The sequence below is a fragment of the Pagrus major genome, chromosome 17, assembly GCF_040436345.1.
Source record: "Pagrus major chromosome 17, Pma_NU_1.0".
NCBI classification, from domain to species: domain Eukaryota; kingdom Metazoa; phylum Chordata; class Actinopteri; order Spariformes; family Sparidae; genus Pagrus; species Pagrus major.
The window spans coordinates 7656909-7672580 of record NC_133231.1 but is presented as its reverse complement, the minus strand read 5'-3'; the positions used below and the strand labels follow the sequence as shown (position 1 = coordinate 7672580).

General features: G+C 37.5%; 5 protein-coding genes across 5 annotated transcripts; 4 read left to right on the top strand and 1 right to left on the bottom strand.

The window, feature by feature from the left end:
• The first annotated feature begins 146 nt into the window (after nt 1-146).
• On the top strand, nt 147-704 carry LOC141011579 (hepcidin-like). The gene is made up of 3 exons (XM_073484759.1): nt 147-300; nt 405-482; nt 588-704. Exons 1-3 carry the CDS (start codon nt 181-183, stop codon nt 687-689), a joined length of 300 nt encoding a protein of 99 aa, XP_073340860.1. The 5' UTR covers nt 147-180; the 3' UTR covers nt 690-704.
• Nucleotides 705-2981: 2277 nt separating this feature from the next.
• LOC141011589 (hepcidin-like) lies at nt 2982-3743 on the bottom strand. The gene is made up of 3 exons (XM_073484769.1): nt 3569-3743; nt 3387-3464; nt 2982-3268 (listed from the first exon to the last, which is right to left on the bottom strand). The coding sequence occupies exons 1-3, from the start codon at nt 3653-3655 to the stop codon at nt 3167-3169; spliced, it is 267 nt and encodes an 88-aa protein (XP_073340870.1). The 5' UTR covers nt 3656-3743; the 3' UTR covers nt 2982-3166.
• Nucleotides 3744-5917: 2174 nt separating this feature from the next.
• Nucleotides 5918-6737, top strand: LOC141011588 (hepcidin-like). The gene is made up of 3 exons (XM_073484768.1): nt 5918-6098; nt 6203-6280; nt 6399-6737. The coding sequence occupies exons 1-3, from the start codon at nt 6012-6014 to the stop codon at nt 6498-6500; spliced, it is 267 nt and encodes an 88-aa protein (XP_073340869.1). The 5' UTR covers nt 5918-6011; the 3' UTR covers nt 6501-6737.
• A 2467-nt stretch (nt 6738-9204) lies between these two features.
• Nucleotides 9205-10030, top strand: LOC141011580 (hepcidin-like). Its single transcript, XM_073484760.1, has 3 exons — nt 9205-9385; nt 9490-9567; nt 9712-10030. The coding sequence occupies exons 1-3, from the start codon at nt 9299-9301 to the stop codon at nt 9835-9837; spliced, it is 291 nt and encodes a 96-aa protein (XP_073340861.1). The 5' UTR covers nt 9205-9298; the 3' UTR covers nt 9838-10030.
• A 1557-nt stretch (nt 10031-11587) lies between these two features.
• LOC141011583 (hepcidin-like) lies at nt 11588-12401 on the top strand. The gene is made up of 3 exons (XM_073484762.1): nt 11588-11739; nt 11844-11921; nt 12066-12401. Exons 1-3 carry the CDS (start codon nt 11632-11634, stop codon nt 12165-12167), a joined length of 288 nt encoding a protein of 95 aa, XP_073340863.1. The 5' UTR covers nt 11588-11631; the 3' UTR covers nt 12168-12401.
• The last annotated feature ends 3271 nt before the right edge of the window (nt 12402-15672 follow it).

Here is a 15672-nt window from a genome sequence, read left to right as displayed (position 1 = left end):
CTTATAATAATCTGCTGTCAGTTGTCAGAGTTGACTTTTGTTTCAAATACATCAAACCAGAATACCAAGTTACATCACTGCCAGTGATGAGGCAATAGTGACCCAACTGAGTATAAATACTGGTACTTTGTGAATACTGAGCCATCAGACAGAATTAATTCAAAGGAGCAGACAAAAGTCATGAGAGAGCAGAAGAAACCAAAGCCTCCTAAGATGAAGACATTCAGTGTTGCAGTTGCAGTGGCCGTCGTGCTCACCTTTATTTGCCTTCAGGAGAGCTCTGCTGCCTCATTCACTGAGGTAAGAACTTGACTTCAATCATTTCATTTGCTTATTAGCTGTAAATGTTTTGTCTAAATGCTGAAATGTGGCTCCTGCTGTAAATGTGCTCAATTCATTGACAGGTGCAAGAGCTGGAGGAGCCAATGAGCAATGGCAGCCCAGTTGCTGCACGTGAAGAGATGTTAGAGGAGTCCTGGAAGGTTTGTTCAATGAACTGAATGAACTGAGACAAATACATTGAGAAGGAGAGAGAGAGTAAACAGAGTGAGAGATGATGCTGCTCATGTCTTTACTCTTTCACACAGATGCCGTATAACAACAGACACAAGCTCAGCCTCTCTGGCTGTATCTTTTGCTGTGGTTGCTGTCCTGACATGAGAGGATGTGGTATTTGCTGCTACGCTTGAGTCTAGAGTCTGTTGGGGCCCAAGGCAACTGTCCCGAGGGGGCACCTACAAACTAGCATTCATTTATAATCTGATACAGATGAAAAATGTTTAAAACCTAAACATTTTATTTTTATTTCAAATGTTCAAATTAGCATAATTTCTCAAAATATTGAAAACCTTGTATTTTTCAAAATATGAATGTAAAGAACAAATACCAGAATAATAAAACCTCATGAAGATCTATATAATTTGTGTGATGTCACATTCTATTTTTTTTGGTTTAGATTTTAACTTCACTGTCATTATAAAGTTGCCTCCAAGTACTGACACAATGAAATAGCATTTAAGCAGAGGTACAGAGTTTTTAATTTAAATCATCTCCGTAAATAGTAGTATCCTATCTCGTGGGCAAATCAATTTTTTGGGTTGTGGAGGGAATGTAAATGACATTTTGAGAGTAGTTCAAAGAGACATGAGATGGCGTAATGAGTTTGCTTGTAGTTAGCACCTACAGTATGTCTGTGTTGCACTCAAAAACTGTGGGGGGCACCAAATCAAATCACACAAAATGGCATTTTTTACATAATATTGCTTTAAGAAATAGTTTGAAGTAAATAAGTTGCACTTAAATGTGAGCTAAATAAAGTTCACACTCTTTGGAGAATGAGCCTACAGTGCTTAAATTAGGGAGAAATGATGCAGGAATGGAAAGAGTTTATGAAACAAGAAATCTGGGTTTAATGCTTGATCGTAAGTTATCCTGGAAAACACATATCATTCATTCAGAATCAAAAGTGTCAAAGTCAGATTAAACACTATACAAGAAAAGAATCTGGTACAGCAACACATGTTTATTGTTTCGTTTTCTACTGCTCAGTTATTGCTCCATACATCTATTGCATCATAATGTGCAAGATCAAATAGTGGATGAAAGATAAGGTGACACACCCCTTACTTTTTAACAAGATGTGGGCTGATTCCAACAGATTCTGAACCATTTGGCATTGTGCTCACCTGAAGCCAGCACACGGGCCAGCAGAGTCAGCAAATAATGAAAAACAGTAAATAGGAGGTTAGGTTATTGTTGTACTGCCCAATTATACAATATGCTGTAAGATGCTGTAGATCTGCCATTCTGTTAATGCTACATTCTAGGTCTTAAACCTGTGATATTAAAGATCGACTTATCGTATTGTTGCAGAACCAAAACATCTGAGACAACAAAGTAGGGGCTTTAAGTTATTATTTCTTTTTCTGCTGCTCTCAAAAGCATTAATGAACTCATTTATTTATATTAATTTTTTGTTTTGTGAATAGCACAAATGGATTAAAACTAGCATTTAATTATACAATCCTGTGTTGCAGAATGATAAATAAATGAACCTTGTACCTTGTTAATTTGCTCTTTTGGAACAGGTATAATGCCCAAAGGTCAAAACTCATTACTGGAAGCAGGTAAGTTCTGCCAGTGATGAGGCAACAGTGACCCAACTGAGTATAAATACCTGTACTTTGTGAATACTCAGCCATCAGACAGAATTAACTCAAAGGAGCTGACAAATGTGTTAATTTTCCTTTAAGCTGTGTCAAATGCATCTCCCGGTTTAGCATTTATGTCACACATTAACTAGAATACCAAGTTATAAGGGGCCGGTCTGATGTATCCAGAAGCAAAGACATGTACTGTATGTGCTTATTTTGTGTGTGCATGGTTAAGTGAAGTAGGTCATCATGTGTGACGCTCCTGCACGTACACCTTGTGAAGTTAAAGGCCGCACATGCATGAACAACTTTGGAGACTCTTGTGTCTGTCTCATCTTTTGATTAACGCTCTTCTTTGGCTTTCTTGTTTGAGCTCTGAAAGTTGCAGATAAAATATCTTCTAAATCGTCTAAATATATTGTTGATGTGGCCTATTGAAACACAGATACAATATACATACTACACTGGACATCTCAGTGGTTGGTGTGACTTTGCATCCAGGTCAGTGGTGCTGGAATTTACTAAATTTTTTTTTCTATAAATGGTGTATTTTCCTGTTTTTGAACATAGCTGCATTACATCTGTGCGTGAGGATATCATTTAATGTCTCCAATACAATTGGCATGTTTAAAGTTCCTTATCTTGCAGGAAACAAAAGATGAAGAACTTATTGTATTCAAACCCATACCACACTACTACTTCTATTAACTGTGTATTCATTGTTTCACCAGTCTGTTTTTTGGGAGTGTTGTAGTGTAGTAAATCTAGAAAATGATTTTAGAGTTGCAATATGACAAAAGTTCAATTCATACCCTTTTACACACTGTATTACACAGCCATTGTCATTTACTGGCCATCACTGAGCACACATCTACAGCATGACCAAATCCAGAATGTCTTCAGATATTTACAACCACAAAGAAGTACAATATTAAGACTGTTTTAAGAGTAAAAACCCTATCAAATATATATTTAGTGGTTGTTGTGTAAATCCCAGGCTGCAGCAGGAATCCTCAGAACCTGCAGCAGACACCACATCCAATCATGTTAGGACAGCAACCGCAGCAAAAGCGACAGCCAGCAGGGCTGCGCTTGTGTCTGTTGTTATACGGCATCTGTGTGAAAGACAAAAGACATGAGTAAGGTGTTCATCTCCAGCATCACCTCTCACTCTGTTTACTCTCTCTCCTTCTCAGTGTATTTGTCTCAGTTCATTCAGTTCATTGAACAAACCTTCCAGGACTCCTCTGACATCTCTTCATGTGCATCAACTGGGCTGCCATTGCTCAATGGCTCCTCCAGCTCTTGCACCTGTCAATGAATTGAGCACATTTACAGCAGGAGCCACATTTCAGCATTTAGACAAAACATTTACAGCTAATAAGCAAATGAAATGATTGAAGTCAAGTTCTTACCTCAGTGAATGAGGCAGCAGAGCTCTCCTGAAGGCAAATAAAGGTGAGCACGACGGCCACTGCAACTGCAACACTGAATGTCTTCATCTTAGGAGGCTTTGACTGCTTTAACTTGTTCAGTCCTTTGATTCTTTTGGTGACTCTCGTCAGCTCCTTTCACTTCTTCTCCTGTCTGATGGTTGACTTTGTAAAGTGTGCTGGTATTTATAGTTACTTGGACCACTGTTGCCTCATCACTGACAGCACCTACAGTACAGCAGCTGCTTCCAGGCACAGGCTTGCATCACTCTCTGAGGGATGCTGGGAATGAGAATGGGGAGCTCCTCAACAGTGGGAATTCTCTCTTTTTGTTTGTCTGTTCCACATATTAATATGTAACATTTTGCCTTGTATTAGTTTGTTTGGGAGTACAGTTCTATCAGAGTATTATGTTTATACTTATTCTGTACTTGCAAAAAGGTTTCAGTTACGTTTGATGAAGAACACACATAACTTATGATATTTAAATCACAGCAGAATTTTCGAATGCTTTAATTTTTTAATAACAAAACTGCAACACTGCTACTGACATCTTGGACTGTTACCAATTAATATATCAATCTCATATAAACATGCTGAGGCATTTGTTGTTGGTTGTTAGCAGAACTCTGTTAATTCAACAATTCAAACATTTATGGAATATACATAAATTACAGTGATATAGTAATCTCAATTGTCAACAAAAAAACCCTAATGATTATAATTTACATATTTTTCCATGTTCACTTAAACATCAAAAGACTATCTGTTGGTGTAAAAACCTTTTCAAACAACTAACAGTAAAGATGAAGTAATCACTGTGTGCAGTTACTGTAACAGAGTAAAATCAGACCTTGAACTTGTCCAAATATCTTGCACAATAACCCAAACCCCTCACTTCCTGTCACACCTGTGTCAACAGCAGCTGAGGGATCAACATCTGTGTTAATGTCACAGTGCATCACCTTCATTATCTCTTAAATCTACAAGTTAAACATCTTTATCATATCAAGGCAGAATAAAAGCTTCATTTGTTTCAAGGGAAATCCATAAATGTTTAATTAAATAATTTCCACCAGCTTTGTGTCAATACAACTTCAGCAGTAGATGCAAATTAAGAATGTTGATCATCTCTCCACCCAGAGACCTCCACTTATTTACGAGCAAAAATCTGCCAAAACGTGTCATCTGGCAGCTGCAGGGCTTGTTGTTCTGCACTTCATAAGCCTGCATCCAAGTACTGTACTGTTTAGCTACAATACACTAAAAGAATGAGAAATATCATGCGCTGGAAAGAATATTGTTTATGTACTTTAAGAACAGGGGCTGGAAAAACTCCCATCAAACTGTTAAACAAGGCAGTGCTGATTAAATATGAACTATTATATTTCTCTCTTAAAAGGTTTCTATATATATTTTACTGTACTGTTTAAATGTAACACAACCATATTTGTTACCAGCTGGCTGCTCTATGTTTCCTGTCTCAGAACAGACTCCTAGACAACACTATAGGCCAAACTCACAGTTTGTCACCTATCAGCGGGAGTGTTTATTGTTCTAATGCAGTGCAGTGCATTCTGGTTGTTGTAGGATTTTTACCACAGCCCTTTTTCTCTGGTCATTTAGCACCAGTTTTTAAAAAAGTGTCTGCTCCATAGACAGCCCAGTTTTATGCAAGTGCAGACCCAGTGGTGAAGTACTTCTTTAATCATCATTTTCAAATTACAGCTGTATGGGAAACATTATGTTGTGACTGGAGTGGGTTGGATAGAAACACTGATGGAATAGAAGTCAAATGTTTTAGTTTTACTCTAAGCATTTATCATTAGGATCATCACTGCTATGCTGTTAATCTTAATTTTAAACTTTTTTCTATGGAGATTCTCAGCAGCATCAACATACTGAGCGGGAAGAGCAAGATGAAGTTGTGTCAGGTTGGCTTAGAATTGTAGTCGTCTAAGAGTCTGATAGGCTACAAGCTTGCAATGGCATTGATTTAAAGCAGGAGCTAATTGCTGCAGCTAATTCATTAATACTTGCTTTATAAAATCTATTCAGGTAGTTACTACCTGAAGCAGACCATTTTCTTTATTATAGTTATTGTGTATTTGGTACTGACTAATAAGAGGTAGAAATATTAATGATTGATATGTGGAACGGAAGAAAAACAGAGAATTCCCACTGTTGAGGAATTTCCCATTCTCATTCCCAGCATCCCTCAGAGAGTGATGCAAGCCTGTGCCTGGAAGCAGCTGCTGTACTGTAGGTGCTGTCAGTGATGAGGCAACAGTGGTCCAAGTGACTATAAATACCAGCACACTTTACAAAGTCAACCATCAGACAGGAGAAGAAGTGAAAGGAGCTGACGAGAGTCACCAAAAGAATCAAAGGACTGAACAAGTTAAAGCAGTCAAAGCCTCCTAAGATGAAGACATTCAGTGTTGCAGTTGCAGTGGCCGTCGTGCTCACCTTTATTTGCCTTCAGGAGAGCTCTGCTGCCTCATTCACTGAGGTAAGAACTTGACTTCAATCATTTCATTTGCTTATTAGCTGTAAATGTTTTGTCTAAATGCTGAAATGTGGCTCCTGCTGTAAATGTGCTCAATTCATTGACAGGTGCAAGAGCTGGAGGAGCCATTGAGCAATGGCAGCCCAGTTGATGCACATGAAGAGATGTCAGAGGAGTCCTGGAAGGTTTGTTCAATGAACTGAATGAACTGAGACAAATACACTGAGAAGGAGAGAGAGTAAACAGAGTGAGAGGTGATGCTGGAGATGAACACCTTACTCATGTCTTTTGTCTTTCACACAGATGCCGTATAACAACAGACACAAGCGCAGCCCTGCTGGCTGTCGCTTTTGCTGCGGTTGCTGTCCTAACATGATTGGATGTGGTGTCTGCTGCAGGTTCTGATGATTCCTGCTGCAGCCTGGGATTTACACAACAACCACTAAATATTTCTTTGTTAAGATTTTTACTTTAAAAGCAGTTTTACGTCTTTCAGTTGTGGCTGTTAATATCTGAGGATGTTTTTGAATTTGGCAATGCTGCAGAGAATGTGTGCTCACTGATGTGACTGTATCATCTACACACACTACTACAGTGTATTGTCACAATAAACTTTAGGTTTACTCATATATAAAGTGTGAACATGTTCTTTTGATATTGTTTTTTGATCTTATAATAATCTGCTGTCAGTTGTCAGAGTTGACTTTTGTTTCAAATACATCAAACCAAAATACCGAGTTATAAGGGAGCACATGCCGCTGCACCCATAGTGTTGCTGAAGTTTTCTGAAGATTTGTTTGTATCATTCTCATATTTTACTAAATATATTCATATACTTAAGTGTATGATCATTACGTTTAATTGTTCTACAGTATGGAGAAAAAGTGTATATATACATATACATATATATACATATATATACACACATATACAAATGGCTAAATATATAGATGTATACATGCACTTTTTATATCACATTCCAACTTTCACAACATTCTTTACACTTTCTACACTTAAAAACACACAAGTGAAATAATTTGTTCACAGTTTATGGAAGAATAAGCGTGGAATGATTTTGCACTCATAAAATGATTCTTTCCATGTTTTCTAAAAGTTTGCTTACATTAAGCCTGCATTTGCAGCCTAACATTTGTGGTTGAAAAAAATGTATTTTCACATTCAAAAATATGTTGCAGTTGTTTTGATAAACATGAACACCATTCACAATAGAATTAGTTCAATGAAAACACCCCTGACCTGATGATCTTACCAACCACTGAGGTCACACAAGTTGATGTCCTCGGTGTATTGGGAGGAAATATGCGCCTTTTACAAACTCAAGTGCAGTTTATATCTACAACAGAAAGTTACACATGGTGGGTTTAGTGCCATGCACCAGAGGATGTGGGCAGAGACTTGAACTGATATTTCTTCTGTTCAAGCGACTATACAGACATGATTGTGGGGTGTTTTGTCTGATTTTTTTTTTCTTTTATGTCACCTAAAACCATGTACGACAGGAAACGTTGTGGAATTGCTTTCGTGTTGGTACTGCTCCAGGTACGTACGGAGGTTGTTTTAATACCAGTAGTTTGGTTCAGTCGGTCCAGATCAAGAGAAAAACATGATACGTTGTTGCATTTTAGTTCCGGTTCCTGGTCCTGTTCACACTGACTTTTTCGACGGCCACTGCAACTGCAACACTGAATGTCTTCATCTTAGGAGGCTTTGACTGCTTTAACTTGTTCAGTCCTTTGATTCTTTTGGTGACTCTTGTCAGCTCCTTTCACTTCTTCTCCTGTCTGATGGTTGACTTTGTAAAGTGTGCTGGTATTTATAGTCACTTGGACCACTGTTGCCTCATCACTGACAGCACCTACAGTACAGCAGCTGCTTTCAGACACAGGCTTGCATCACTCTCTGAGGGATGCTGGGAATGAGAATGGGAAATTCCTCAACAGTGGGAATTCTCTGTTTTTCTTCCGTTCCACATATCAATCATTAATATTTAATTTTTTTGTTTGTTTCTGTATAACTTTATTGAACTAATTTTACTAATGTCCCAACATATCAATTATTGATAAATAAATGTCACATACACAGCATGCTGAAACACTATAAACACTTTTGCATGAATAAAGATAAAGAAATAACATTAGATTTTTTTCATGTTTGTTGACACTGGTGTGACTTGAAGTGAGAGATGATTGTTATTGCGCAAAATATTTGGAAAGACTCAAATGGCCTTTTGACCCTATCACTGTTAACTGCACACAGTGATTACTTCATTTTGTACTATCTGTTGTTGAATATGTTTTTTACACTATTGGATAGTCTTATGATATTTAAGTGAAAATGGAAAACTGCGAATAATAATCAACAGGTGTTGTTGACAATTCAAGATTATTAAATTCACAGTCATTTATGTCAGTGTTAAAACTGTATTGTATTAATCTTTCAACAATCAACAACAAATGCCAAGACATGATGGTTACTATTTCACGATGTGTTCATGGATTGATCTGTTAATAATTGGTAACATAGTCCAGGACATCAGTAACACTATTGCTGATTTGTCATTAGAAAATAAAAGCATTTGTGCATTTTTCATTGTAACCGCAAAAGACAAAAACAAAATGACATGTTTATTCTGCCTTAATATAATGGAAAAAGTTAGAATTGTAGTTTTCAGAGATACTAAAGGTGATGCACTGTGACATTAACACAATCTGTACCATTTTTTAAGTTATGGACTCTGCTGTATATTCAAACAGATGTTGACCCTTCAGCTGTTGTTGACAAGGGTTTGGCAGAAGGTGAAGGGTTCAGGTTCCTGCGCAAGATATTTGGAAAGACTCAAGTTCTGACTTAACTCTGTTACACTAACTACACACAGTGATAACTTCATCTTAACTGTTAGTTGTTTGCAAATGCTTTTACACCAACAGACAGTCTCTTGAGGTTTAGGAGTTTCCCAATCTCATCCACAGCATCCCTCAGAGAGTGATGCAAGCCTGTGTCTGAAAGCAGCTGCTGTACTGTAGGTGCTGTCAGTGATGAGGCAACAGTGGTCCAAGTGACTATAAATACCAGAACACTTTACAAAGTCAACTATCAGACAGGAGAAGAAGTGAAAGGAGCTGACGAGAGTCACCAAAAGAATCAAAGGACTGAACAAGTTAAAGCAGTCAAAGCCTCCTAAGATGAAGACATTCAGTGTTGCAGTTGCAGTGGCCGTCGTGCTCACCTTTATTTGCCTTCAGGAGAGCTCTGCTGCCTCATTCACTGAGGTAAGAACTTGACTTCAATCATTTCATTTGCTTATTAGCTGTAAATGTTTTGTCTAAATGCTGAAATGTGGCTCCTGCTGTAAATGTGCACAATTCATTGACAGGTGCAAGAGCTGGAGGAGCCAATGAGCAATGGCAGTCCAATTGCTGCATATGAAGAGATGCCAGAGGAGTCCTGGAAGGTTTGTTCAATGAACTGAATGAACTGAGACAAATACATTGAGCTCATTCACACTGAAGTGGTTGTGTTTTCCTTTCAAAGTGCCTTGATACACTCCATAGAAGGAGAGAGAACACCTTGCTCATGTCTTTTCTCTTTCACACAGATGCCGTATGGCAGCAGACGCTGGCGCTGTCGCTTTTGCTGTCGTTGCTGTCCTCGCATGATGTGGTGTCCGCCGCAGGTTCTGAGGATCCCTGCTGCAGCCTGGGATTTACACAACAACCACTAAGTATTCATTTGTTAAGATTTTTACTTTAAAAGCAGTTTTCCAAATTTCAATAGTGGTTGTAAATATCTGAGGATGTTTCTGGATTTGGTCATGCTGCAGAGAATGTGTGCTAACTGATGTATCATCCAGATATTTTGTTATAAATCTCATGTGTGATCAATAAAGTATATTGATTCTATAATATATAATGAAAGTGTATGGAGTAATTTTTTTCACCGTATTGGTTTCACAACATTCTTCACATTTTCTACACTTGAGTATTCTCAGAAACACAGCAGGGATACAAGTTACATACAGTAAAGAGAGGTATTATTGTGGTATGAGATTGCATACAGTGAATTAGTAACATGAAACCTGTTCAACATTTGTGGTGGAAAATTGTATTTTCTCATACAAAAACATGTCACAGTTGTGTTGATAAACATGAACACCATTCACAATAAAATGAGTTCAATGAAAACACCACTGACCTGCCTGCAGGGATCTTACCAACCACTGAGGCCACAGTGCAGTTTACATCTACAGCGGAAAATGTGAACAGACACACATATTACACTATACAGAGATGATTGTGTGGTGTTCTGTCTGAAAGTCTAACCTTTGTATAATAGTTTATATCACCTAAAACCAGGAGACTAGTTTTAACATTGAATGTGTTGACTGATAGAAATCTCTGACTGCTCCAGGCAGTAACTAAGAGTGTTTTCACACCTGCAGGCTGGTACTTTGGTCCAAGAGAGAGAAAACAAATGCATTGTCACGTTGTTGTGCTTAGACGTACAACTGTATCAAGGAGTTTATGTTTACACTTATTGTGTACTTCCAACAAAGTTTCAGTTACGTACAATTAAAAAGACACATAATATTAAAATAACAGCTGATTTTGTTATTTCATTACTTTATTGCACTAATAATACTGATGTCCTGACATACCAATTATTGATAGATCAATGCCACATACACAGCATGCTGAAACATATTAAACTCTGTGACATGAATAGAAATAAAGGAAATTACATTATAATAAAGTAAGAGGTCTGCTAACTGAATAGATTTCATCATGAATTTGATGCCAATCTGAAAAACACCATCTTGCTCTTTCTGATCAGTATGTTGATTGCAGCTGAGTTTCTTTATAGTAGATTAACAGTTGTTAACTGTTTGCTATTACTTTAATGTTGATTGTTGTGTGTGTTCATTGTTACAGCAAAGTTCCTGTTTAATTAAACATCTAGGGATTTTCTTAAAACTAAATGATGTGTTTATTCTGCCTTAATATAATGAAAAAGTTAAACTTGTAGTTTTAAGAGATACTGAAGATGATGCACTGTCACATTAACACAATCTGTACCATTTTTTAAGTTATGGACTCTGCTGTATATTCAAACAGATGTTGACCCTTCAGCTGCTGTTGACAAGGGTTTGGCAGAAGGTGAAGGGTTCAGGTTCCTGCGCAAGATATTTGGAAAGACTCAAGTTCTGACTTAACTCTGTTACACTAACCACAGTGATAACTTCATCTTAACTGTTAGTTGTTTGCAAATGCTTTTACACCAACAGACAGTCTCTTGAGGTCTAGGAGTTTCCCATTCTCATCCTCAGCATCCCTCAGAGAGTGATGCAAGCCTGTGTCTGAAAGTAGCTGCTGTACTGTAGGTGCTGTCAGTGATGAGGCAACAGTGGTCCAAGTGACTATAAATACCAGAACACGTTACAAAGTCAACTATCAGACAGGAGAAGAAGTGAAAGGAGCTGACGAGAGTCACCAAAAGAATCAAAGGACTGAACAAGTTAATGCAGTCAAAGCCTCCTAAGATGAAGACATTCAGTGTTGCAGTTGCAGTGGCCGTTGTGCTCAGCTTTATTTGCCTTCAGGAGAGCTCTGCTGTCTCATTCACTGAGGTAAGAACTTGACTTCAATCATTTCATTTGCTTATTAGCTGTAAATGTTTTGTCTAAATGCTGAAATGTGGCTCCTGCTGTAAATGTGCACAATTCATTGACAGGTGCAAGAGCTGGAGGAGCCAATGAGCAATGGCAGCCCAGTTGCTGCATATGAAGAGATGCCAGAGGAGTCCTGGAAGGTTTGTTCAATGAACTGAATGAACTGAGACAAATACATTGAGCTCATTCACACTGAAGTGGTTGTGTTTTCCCTTCAAAGTGCCTTGATACACTCCATAGAAGGAGAGAGAACACCTTGCTCATGTATTTTCTCTTTCACACAGATGCCGTATGCCATCAGAAGCCGCAGCGGACGCAAGCGCTGTCACTTTTGCTGTCGTTGCTGTCCTCGCATGATTGGATGTGGTGTCTGCTGCAGGTTCTGAGGATCCCTGCTGCAGCCTGGGATTTACACAACAACCACTAAGTATTCATTTGTTAAGATTTTTACTTTAAAAGCAGTTTTCCAAATTTCAATAGTGGTTGTAAATATCTGAGGATGTTTCTGGATTTGGTCATGCTGCAGAGAATGTGTGCTAACTGATGTATCATCCAGATATTTTGTTATAAATCTCATGTGTGATCAATAAAGTATATTAATTCTATAATATATAATGAAAGTGTATGGAGTCATTTTTTTCACCGTATTGGTTTCACAACATTCTTCACATTTTCTACACTTTAGTATTCTCAGAAACACAGCAGGGATACAAGTAACATACAGTAAAGAGAGGTATTATTGTGGTATGAGATTGCATACAGTGAATTAGTCACCTAATCACCTAAAACCAGGAGACTAGTTTTAACATTGAATGTGTTGACTGATAGAAATCTCTAACTGCTCCAGGCAGTAACTAAGAGTGTTTTCACACCTGCAGGCTGGTACTTTGGTCCAAGAGAGAGAAAACAAATGCATTGTCACGTTGTTGTGCTTAGACGTACAACTGTATCAAGGAGTTTATGTTTACACTTATTGTGTACTTCCAACAAATTTTCAGTTACGCACAATTAAAAAGACACATAATATTAAAATAACAGCTGACTTTGTTATTTCATTACTTTATTGCACTAATAATACTGATGTCCTGACATACCAATTATTGATAGATCAATGCCACATACACAGCATGCTGAAACATGTTTAACTCTGTGACATGAATAGAAATAAAGGAAATTACATTATAATAAAGTAAGAGTTCTGCTAACTGAATAGATTTCATCATGAATTTGATGCCAATCTGAAAAACACCATCTTGCTCTTTCTGATCAGTATGTTGATTGCAGCTGAGTTTCTTTATAGTAGATTAACAGTTGTTAACTGTTTGCTATTACTTTAATGTTGATTGTTGTGTGTGTTCATTGTTACAGCAAAGTTCCTGTTTAATTAAACATCTAGGGATTATCTTAAAACAAAATGACGTGTTTATTCTGTCTCAATATAATGAAAAAGTTAAACTTGCACTTTTGAGAGATTGTGACATCAACAAAATCTGACGGACTCTGCTGTATATTCAAACAGATGTTGATCCTTCAGCTGCTGTTGACGTGGGTCGGACAAGAAGTGAAGAGTTCAGGTGTCTGCGCAAGATATTTGGAAAGACTCAAGTTCTGACTTAACTCTGTTACACTAACTACACACAGTGATTACTTCATCTCAACTGTTAGTTGTTTGAAAAGGTTTTTACACCAACAGATAGTCTCTTGAGGTTTAAGTTTAAAAGGAGAATATGCAAATAATAATGAATAGGTGTTTGCTGACATTTGAGATTATTATGTCGCTTTAATTGATGTATATTCCAGTGTGTTTAAATAGTTTTGACGGTTTAGTGCAAATCTATAGTAACACTATTCAGTTTTGTAGAAGAAATTCAAGCATTTACTAAATCTATTGTTATTTTATTAATAATCGTTGTGTGTAATCTTTATTGTTTGTAGCGGAAACTTTCTTGGAAGTACAGAATACGTATAAACATATACTCTATGATGGAACTGCACTTCGAAGCAAACAAACAAGAGGTAAGACTGTTAATGATTGGTATGTGGTACAGACAAACAAAAATAGAGAATTTCCAATTACAATTGTTGAGAGGTTCCCCATTCTCATCCTCAGCAAATCTAACCTTTGTACAGTGTTGGGGAAGTTACTTTTAAAAAGCAGTGTTTGCTCGTTACTTGTTACTTCCTAAAAAAGTAATCCCTTTCTTTACTTAGTTACCCTCTATGGAAAGTAACTTTTTACGTTACTCGTTACTTTTATGGTGCTCGACTTTGGGCAAACCCATCTCATTTCCTAAATGTGTATAGGCCTACATAAAGTTCTACTATGGAGGACATAACAGGTATTTCTTTTGTGCTCTTTATTATGAAAAATGCCACAGAGCACTTGACAAGAAAAACACAAATACAAACAATAATACCAGCCTTGATGCATCTTATGGGCATGTAAGTGAACACAAAACACATAAATACATAACTCTTACATTAAACAGGCTACACCGAAATTGGTGCAAAGCTATAGTGCAAATTGTATCAATAGGCTAGGACAACATGATGAAAGCTTCATGTTAGCATGTTTTGCTTTCAAATGCTTGGTGAGGTTGGCTGTTGAGTTTACGGCAGTGGACGAAAGTTTCTGGCCAGGGCACAGTGTACACCTCACACTTAAATTCTTCCCCTTATTTTCAATCAGTTCGAAATAATGGGAATACCTCCATCCCTCAAAAGTCACTGTTGGTTGTTGTGGTTGCTCCGCCGCACTTGCCATGATGACTGACTGCTCTCTGCATGCTATTGCTAGTACCAGCCTCAGTGTGGAATGAGAGCCCGCGACTATTGTGCAAGCACGCAGCTGAGGCAGTGTCGCTGTCAAATCTGTCCCTGGGAAAAGTAACATTGTGGCCAACTGAAAAAGGAACGACGTTTCGTGACCATATTTTCAGTAGTAACGCATTACACTACTTTTTACTCGATAAAAGTAGTTACGTTACTGCAACGCATTACTCTGTAACGCATTACTCTGTAACGCATCACCCCAGCACTGTCTTTGTATAAGAGTTTATATCATCTAAAACCAGGAGACTAGTTTTAACATTGAATGTGTTGACTGATAGAAATCTCTAACTGCTCCAGGAAGTAACTAAGAGTGTTTTCACACCTGCAGGCTGGTACTTTGGTCCAAGAGAGAGAAAACAAATGCATTGTTACGTTGTTGTGCTTAGACTTACAGCTGTATCAAGTAGTATATATATTGTGTACTTCCAACAAAGTTTCAGTTACGCACAATGAAGAGCACACATAATCAATATTAAAATAACAGCTGATTTGACACGAATAGAAATAAAGAAAATTATATTATAATAAAATAAGAGGTCTACTAACTGAATAGATTTTAATGAAGCAAGTATTAATAATCTGGCTGCAGCAGTTAGCCGCTGTTCAAAATCAGCTCCACAGTAAGTTTGAAGCCTGTCAGACTATTAGACAGCTACACTTTGATGCCAATCTGAAAAAAACACCATCTTGCTCTTTCTGATCAGTATGTTGATTGCAGCTGAGTTTCTTTATAGTAGATTAACAGTTGTTAACTGTTTGCTATTACTTTAATGTTGATTGTTGTGTGTGTTCATTGTTACAGCAAAGTTCCTGTTTAATTAAACATCTAGGGATTTTCTTAAAACAAAATGACGTGTTTATTCTGCCTTAATATAATGTAAAAGTTAAACTTGTAGTTTTGAGAGATTGTGACATCAACAAACTCTGACGGACTCTGCTGTATATTCAAACAGATGTTGATCCTTCAGCTGCTGTTGACATGGGTCGGACAAGAAGTGAAGAGTTCAGGTGTCTGCGCAAGATATTTGGAAAGACTCAAGTTCTGACTTAACTCTGTTA

Coding starts and splice junctions, on each gene's coding strand:
- LOC141011579 (XM_073484759.1), top strand. CDS start 181: ATGAGAGAGCAGAAGAAACCAAAGCCTCCTAAGATGAAGACATTCAGT. Junction 301..404: donor CTGCTGCCTCATTCACTGAG/GTAAGAACTTGA, acceptor ATTCATTGACAG/GTGCAAGAGCTGGAGGAGCC. Junction 483..587: donor TGTTAGAGGAGTCCTGGAAG/GTTTGTTCAATG, acceptor TCTTTCACACAG/ATGCCGTATAACAACAGACA.
- LOC141011589 (XM_073484769.1), bottom strand. CDS start 3,655: ATGAAGACATTCAGTGTTGCAGTTGCAGTGGCCGTCGTGCTCACCTTT. Junction 3,465..3,568: donor CTGCTGCCTCATTCACTGAG/GTAAGAACTTGA, acceptor ATTCATTGACAG/GTGCAAGAGCTGGAGGAGCC. Junction 3,269..3,386: donor TGTCAGAGGAGTCCTGGAAG/GTTTGTTCAATG, acceptor TCTTTCACACAG/ATGCCGTATAACAACAGACA.
- LOC141011588 (XM_073484768.1), top strand. CDS start 6,012: ATGAAGACATTCAGTGTTGCAGTTGCAGTGGCCGTCGTGCTCACCTTT. Junction 6,099..6,202: donor CTGCTGCCTCATTCACTGAG/GTAAGAACTTGA, acceptor ATTCATTGACAG/GTGCAAGAGCTGGAGGAGCC. Junction 6,281..6,398: donor TGTCAGAGGAGTCCTGGAAG/GTTTGTTCAATG, acceptor TCTTTCACACAG/ATGCCGTATAACAACAGACA.
- LOC141011580 (XM_073484760.1), top strand. CDS start 9,299: ATGAAGACATTCAGTGTTGCAGTTGCAGTGGCCGTCGTGCTCACCTTT. Junction 9,386..9,489: donor CTGCTGCCTCATTCACTGAG/GTAAGAACTTGA, acceptor ATTCATTGACAG/GTGCAAGAGCTGGAGGAGCC. Junction 9,568..9,711: donor TGCCAGAGGAGTCCTGGAAG/GTTTGTTCAATG, acceptor TCTTTCACACAG/ATGCCGTATGGCAGCAGACG.
- LOC141011583 (XM_073484762.1), top strand. CDS start 11,632: ATGCAGTCAAAGCCTCCTAAGATGAAGACATTCAGTGTTGCAGTTGCA. Junction 11,740..11,843: donor CTGCTGTCTCATTCACTGAG/GTAAGAACTTGA, acceptor ATTCATTGACAG/GTGCAAGAGCTGGAGGAGCC. Junction 11,922..12,065: donor TGCCAGAGGAGTCCTGGAAG/GTTTGTTCAATG, acceptor TCTTTCACACAG/ATGCCGTATGCCATCAGAAG.